Raw genomic sequence first — 6,740 nt, 5'->3', positions numbered from 1 at the left:
CAAAAAAACCCCAAAACTCTTACCTATTTAAATATACTAGCATATATTGATTTGGAGGAGACAAAAGAAATAACAAAAATAATATCATTGGAAACATTAATTGTTCGACTCACCAATCAGCTGGATGTGAAATTGTTTTCCCGATTGACTAAATTAAAGAGACTTTCACTAATATATGTTTCGATTAACGAAAATGAGACTGATAGCATTTTATTAGATGATGTTTTAATTATTTTAAGGGAATGCAAGCACCTAGAATCCATATATTTTGAAAACTTTAATATTGCACGTAACTTTGTGTTTGAAATATTCAATGTCTTACAATTGGTTCGAGATCCCGAAATTCAAAGTCCACTTACTCTGCGCATCTGGCAATGTAGGGGCTTGCAGCCGGAAGATGTGAGTATAATTTATGCATTATTAAATATAAATATAATTCATATATAATATTTTGTGTAGGTCATCCATGATGTGAGCCATGATCCGTACTTTGACATTGGAGTATTTAACGGGACAGAATAACAATTTAAATATACAAATAAGCTTTTTTATTGATATTGTAAATAAATTTAAAATGAGTCTTACATTAAGGTATTATCGATACTTGTTATACCATTTACCGGAAGGATAAAAAGGGTATGTTTGGGCTACGTAAATTATGTAACAGGTAGAAAGGACCATCTCCGACCCCATAATGTATATATGTACATATATTCTTAGTCAGCATGACATGACTATGAGATACTTGTTTTGTAAATGTAGTTATATCTACTATAAGAACACTATATTAAATATGGAAAAGGAGAATACAGAAAATGGTGTAAGTAACTGATTTATGGAACTGAAGCTGACAACACACCTCAAGTCGAGAAGTCAAGTAAGAACCAAAAGGAGAAGCGATGCTGATGTTCAATTAAAACATTTTCTTCTTGATGTAGTAGGTGTTGATAATAGAAAACTCTTTTTGTGAATTGAACAATTTTAGGTATATTCTTTAAAAATAACAACCATTATTTCTACCAAAATGTACCTCTTTGGAATGCAGAGTAAAAATTAATACAACTAATTATTTCTATTGTGGAGCCGTAATTTAAATGTTTTACTAAAAAATTGATAAAACACATTACAGATTAATTTCACATAAAATGAGACAAGTGTTTGTTATTTTTTTCAATCTGACCTTAGAATAAAAATGCAATTAAAGTGACAAACTGTCCAAATTTGTGACATGGGCGCACACAAGTTAAATGAAATACCCAAAGGACAATCGCCAATACAAACAATGAATATTGACAAACACACATTCCCATGAATATTGGTTGGTGGTTGTCAAAGGACAGCCGAACAACATGGCGAATTGAATGAATTATGAAATGTAATTGAATGAAATTGAATAACGATAGGGTCGATGTCAGTTGACAAGAAAAGTGAAATTTTCATGAGCGATTTATGGCTAACGCCAAAAACTGGTATTAAATTAAAAAAAAAATATTTGACAGACATAAGGGCATTTGATGAATAAATGACTACACAGACGGTTGAAGTCGTATAAAATGGCGGATCGGTCGAATTAAAGCCGCATTGAATGCATCAAAATCAGAGAATGTGCAACGATTCAATATTCCGCTTGACATTGACGCTGCTTTTGACGCTGCTGATTCCATTGAGCCCAGCGGTTGACGACAATGAATGGCCAACGATGGGCATTGAGCTGGAAGCGGAGCATACGGCTTTGCTGCAGGGCAACCTGCTCCTACAGTTCGCGCAACAACACAAGCAAATCCCACGCATAACTTACTTCACCTGCCGCAATCCGGTCAACAATGAAAACGTTGGGTTGCGGAAACTGCGCTCTGCATTTGAAGCAAAGAATATCAAGCTGATTAAGCGTATCTATGGCGGCAGCAATGTCATTAAGAGTGGGACGGGACTCACTTTTCTGCGAGTCGTCTACCTCGATGTGCTGCGGCAGCGTAGCACAAAGCGTGGCAGACCCATGGTGGGAGGGGGGAGTGGCAGTCGTGCCACCTTTAGCCCGGCACTGAACAGAGCCGACTGGTTGAACAATGTGCTGCAGTTGGAAGCCCAGCGTCAAATTGTGGCCGTGGATTTGGCATGCGGCATACTAAGTCGTCGCTTCTTGGAGCAGGTAAGTGGGAGTCGGAGTGGGACTGAGTCGGCATAGCAGGGTTAGAGAGCGCTCTGCAATATCATTTTCAAAGGCTTCCACCAAGATGCTCTACAACGACAAGTATCACTGGTTATTGATTGAGGATTATGCGCTGCATATGAGCGGAGCCCACCTGACGAACTCGACACCTGATGGGCTTGAGCCTATTGAAAGCTACATGGAGGGCCTAAACCTCTACATAAACACGGAACTGACATTGGCCAAGCGTGTGCTTGATGCTGCCAGCTACACGCTCTACGATGTCTGGTAAGTGCAATGCTGGCACATCTAATGGCAAATGACAAATATTTGCAACGTCAAGGAACCCCGGATTCACCTACGGCGGACGTGTCAATATGACGCACATTGGTTACTTCACACTTCCGGATGGCATGCAACTGCATCGTTGGTTTCGCATGAAAGCAACGGTGGTGCGGCGCCTTAATATGCAGCACGCTAAAGTCCGGACCATGATCGTGGTAAGTATATTAAAAGCTGTATGATTCCATTTAGATTAAATAAATTAAATATTCCTAAACAGAGTGTCTTACATTAATTTAATTTTAACTGATAGAAGAGACCAAAAAATGTTTCTAGTTTCTTGTAAATATTTTGTGGATCAATATTTCCTTAATATTTCATTTTACATTCCTAAAAACAATCGAGGCTCAAATCATAGACAAATATTCTTCACTTCTAAATAAACGCCAGGAAAGGTAATCTTAAATATATTTAATTTGAACAGAACTTAGAAAACAGGGCGAACAATAATTTTTAACAAATCATATTTATTATATTTATTATAAGGAAGAAAGCTGTGATTGCTTGTTTGTTTATATTGAAAAGGCTCCTAAGCTACTGGACCGATTTAAATAATTATTTTACTGTTGGGAAGCTGCACTAATTTCACAGAATTTCGTCAATAGCGTCCACATTTCAAATGCTACCTAAACCAAACTTTGCACACATAATTTATAAATAAATATCTACTGTTGTTTACAATTAGGGAAACAAATTCTCACTAGTACATACCCCACAAACTGCAGCAAAAAGTTCGCTCTTCTTCTTCCTCTTTTTGCTGCTGCTTTGGGCGCATATAACTCAGTGACGGAAGTTTACCTGGGTACAGGGTATTAAACTGTCGGGCTTGCTCGACTGTAGCGTTCTCTCTTGTTACAAACAAAATAATTAAAAAATAATAATTTAAATAATTATATCCATAGCTTCTTTATAATTTTACTTTTTTTTATAGCCTGTACCCAAAGGGTGAAAGGCTATACTAGTTTTGTGCGCATGTATGTAACACACAGAAGGAGGCGTGGCAGACCCCACAAAGTATATATATTCTTGATCAGGATGAAAAGCCGAGTCGATATAGCCTTGTCCGTCCGTCTGTCCGTCTGTCTGTCCGTCTGTCCGTATGAACGCAAGGATCTCAGAAAGTATAAGAGCTAGAATAACCAAACTTGGTTTCCATATTCTCCTAAGACCGAGAAAGTACGAGTTTGAGGTTTTTTTCGATGCACCCCCCCACTCCCCCGCAATTCGTGTTTTTATTATATAACTTCCGTATTTCTCGGAATTTTGAAATCAATTTTGGTAGGTACATCCAGTTAGTACTAATGTGTCCGTATGCCAAATTTCATCATGATAGGTCAATTCTGAAGAAAGTTATAAGTAAAATAAGTAAAATCGCTGCTAATGCGCTGCCTGCAGCTCTGTCGGCAGCGCTGCCCGCAGCTGTTGTTGTTGTTGCTGCTTTGGTTCAACTTTGTGCTGCATACATACACGCATATAAACACGCATAGGTACGTGATGTAAATGTATGCTGTTTAAACTGAACATAAACATGTATTCTAATTTAATTTAATTAATTAATTCATTAATTTTTTTAAATAATTTAATTTTTTTTTTAAATTTTTCTTTTTTGTGGAGAGTACAGGCTATTTTACTGTCGGGCTTGCTCGACTGTAGCGTTCTATCTTGTTTTATCATGCTATACTACATATATTAATGCTGACTAGCACATAGTTGTTGGTTATTTTGATTCAAGTTTGCATCAAGCGTTGTCTACATATGCTGTTTAGCTGTACTAACTACGCCTTTGATTACAGATCACAAACAAGAATATGAGCGGCTCGATTATGGACTATGTGTCAAATCCAATAAGTCCGCACATCGACACAATGAACCGATTTAACTTCAATATGCTTATGGTGGTGCGTGACATGTTTAACTGGACATTTGTGCTGGCGCGCACCACATCCTGGGGCTATTTGAAGAACGGTCGCTTTGACGGCATGATTGGAGCGCTAATACGCAATGAGACAGATATTGGTGGCTCGCCGATTTTCTACTGGCTGGAGCGACACAAGTTTGTCGACGTGGCTGGTCGCAGTTGGTCGAGTCGACCATGTTTTATCTTTCGACATCCGCGGAATACGCAAAATCGTCGCATTGTCTTCTTGCAGCCGTTCACCGACGATGTCTGGATCCTGATTGTGGTCAGTGGTGCGCTGACTGTATTCATACTCTGGTTGCTAACCACAATTGAATGGAAGTTGCTGCCTCATGATGGCATGGCCCTTATCAAGCCCAAGGGCGGGGCACCACTATCGCATTATCAGGCGCAGGAACTAAGAGAGGAGCGCCGTGTCAGTGCATTGCCTGTTGAGACAAATACTGTGTTTTCGCCTCGGCCCATTACTGGTGGATTCCTACGCCGTTGCTATTTGCGCGCTCGTAACTATTTCGATGCTCGAGCAGCACGGCAGAAATCACCCGAACGCGTGGGTCTCTTCCTGGAGTCTGTGCTCTTCTTTGTTGGCATCATTTGTCAGCAGGGCTTGGGGTTTTCTACACAATTCATTTCCGGTCGTACTATTGTCATAACCAGTCTGCTGTTCTCCTTCTGCATCTATCAGTTCTATTCGGCCAGTATTGTTGGATCGTTACTCATGGAGCGACCAAAGACAATCAGAACGCTCCCGGATTTGGTGCAGAGTTCCCTGAAAGTGGGCGTCGAGGACATTCTTTATACCCGGGACTACTTTTTAGTAAGTTGTGTATGAATTTCAAAAGGAAAGGAAGTATCAAATTCTATTTACAGAAAACCAAAGATCCCGTGTCCATAGAATTGTATGCTAAGAAAATCATAAGAATGCCAGCTGGCAATAATAACGATCCAAGTGGCGAGCAATCTGAGCAATCTAATGTTAACATTAATCAGTCCTATCGCGATATTGTGCATAGCCATGAAACGGGTGCCCATGCCAAGGTTGCCGAAGGTTCAAATTGGCTGGAGCCGGACATTGGCTTGCTTAAAGTGAGAACAGAACGTGAGTGGAGCTTGAAAAAAAACATTTGTATCCAACTTAAATACGACCTATTTAAATATCCGAAAACAGAGATACGTCAAAGTATAGTTCTACATTTTTGAAAATGATGGGATTTACTTATTACTTAGACTAGTATTTTTTTTGTAAAAATCTATATTTAATAATTTTTTTTCAGATTCGCTAAATAGCCTTTAAAGGAAGGGTCCCTTAAAATGATTAATTTTTCAAACAATGCTTATTGATTGAGCTGACTTTACCTAATAATTTTGAATATATACACATATTTATTATTTTAAATGTCTTCACAATTCCTGCATTTTATTCTTATTATTCGCTTCTTTGTCAGCAATTGGTTCGATATAAGGAATAAGAAGCATGTAAAATTGAGATCTGTTTGAAGTAATTTTTACAAATTTTTCATAGGTTTTGCTTTTCATGTCGATGTTGCTGCGGCCTATAAAATTATTGCCGAAACGTTTTCCGAACGTGACATATGCGATCTCACAGAGATCAGCATGATTCCTCCGCAAAAAATGGTCGTGAACATGCAAAAAAACTCACCAATGCGAAAGGTCATTTCCTATGGGTAAGATCAAATATAAATAGTATTCCTGAAGAGCTAGATAACATTCATTATTCATTTCTCTGCTGCACTTTTAGTTGGCGACGTGCTACTGAATCTGGCATTTTAAGCTACAATATCAAGGTGTGGCACTCACGGAAGCCGCCATGCGTGAGAAAAATCTCTACTTCTGATTTGCATGTGAGCTCAATAGGTGTAGTATTATTTAATTAAATAAACATATTAGATTTCCAGGTGGATATGGATACTGTGAGCTCTGCACTGTTAATACTTATATTTACCTATGCTATTGCTGTGTTTATTTTGGGCTTGGAGATTCTCTATAAGAAATGGCAATCGCGGCTCGTCATCAAGTTGAACTGAGACACTTAAAATATTTAATATTCTGAACACAGCTGCAGTAAAATAAATCACAAAATAGATTAAATGATGCGTTTAAGCTAATTTACATTATCTTCCATTGGCTCACCTCATCGTGGACATCAGCTCAATTAACTAAGCCACAGAGTGCTTGAAGCAAAGGTTGTGAGGCAAGGACTATCCAGTTCATTGTCGATGTGAGCGGTTTCCATTTCATTAGCTTTGCACAAAGTAAATTGATTTTCAACTCGGTTTAGTGGAGATGGACAGCAAAGCGCAAATATTCAAT

At 38.5% G+C, this 6,740-nt stretch overlaps 1 protein-coding gene across 1 annotated transcript; it reads left to right on the top strand.

Moving 5' to 3' along the window:
• The first annotated feature begins 1,603 nt into the window (after positions 1 to 1,603).
• LOC115622351 lies at positions 1,604 to 6,454 on the top strand. Its single transcript, XM_030516265.1, has 8 exons — positions 1,604 to 2,149; positions 2,223 to 2,437; positions 2,493 to 2,649; positions 4,285 to 5,226; positions 5,280 to 5,508; positions 5,932 to 6,094; positions 6,169 to 6,271; positions 6,326 to 6,454. The coding sequence occupies exons 1-8, from the start codon at positions 1,604 to 1,606 to the stop codon at positions 6,452 to 6,454; spliced, it is 2,484 nt and encodes an 827-aa protein (XP_030372125.1).
• The last annotated feature ends 286 nt before the right edge of the window (positions 6,455 to 6,740 follow it).

This window comes from Scaptodrosophila lebanonensis, unplaced genomic scaffold, assembly GCF_003285725.1.
Source record: "Scaptodrosophila lebanonensis strain 11010-0011.00,11010-0021.00 unplaced genomic scaffold, SlebRS2 tig00000043-arrow-pilon, whole genome shotgun sequence".
Lineage (NCBI taxonomy): Eukaryota > Metazoa > Arthropoda > Insecta > Diptera > Drosophilidae > Scaptodrosophila > Scaptodrosophila lebanonensis.
The sequence above is the reverse complement of the archived record's forward strand: the minus strand, read 5'-3'. Positions and strand labels throughout refer to the sequence as shown.

Bases quoted from the DNA above. Each gene is read 5' to 3' on its own strand.
- LOC115622351 (XM_030516265.1), top strand. From the start codon at position 1,604: ATGTGCAACGATTCAATATTCCGCTTGACATTGACGCTGCTTTTGACG. The intron at 2,150-2,222 runs GTAAGTGGGAGT...TCATTTTCAAAG, and splicing joins GTCGTCGCTTCTTGGAGCAG to GCTTCCACCAAGATGCTCTA. The intron at 5,227-5,279 runs GTAAGTTGTGTA...TTCTATTTACAG, and splicing joins ATACCCGGGACTACTTTTTA to AAAACCAAAGATCCCGTGTC.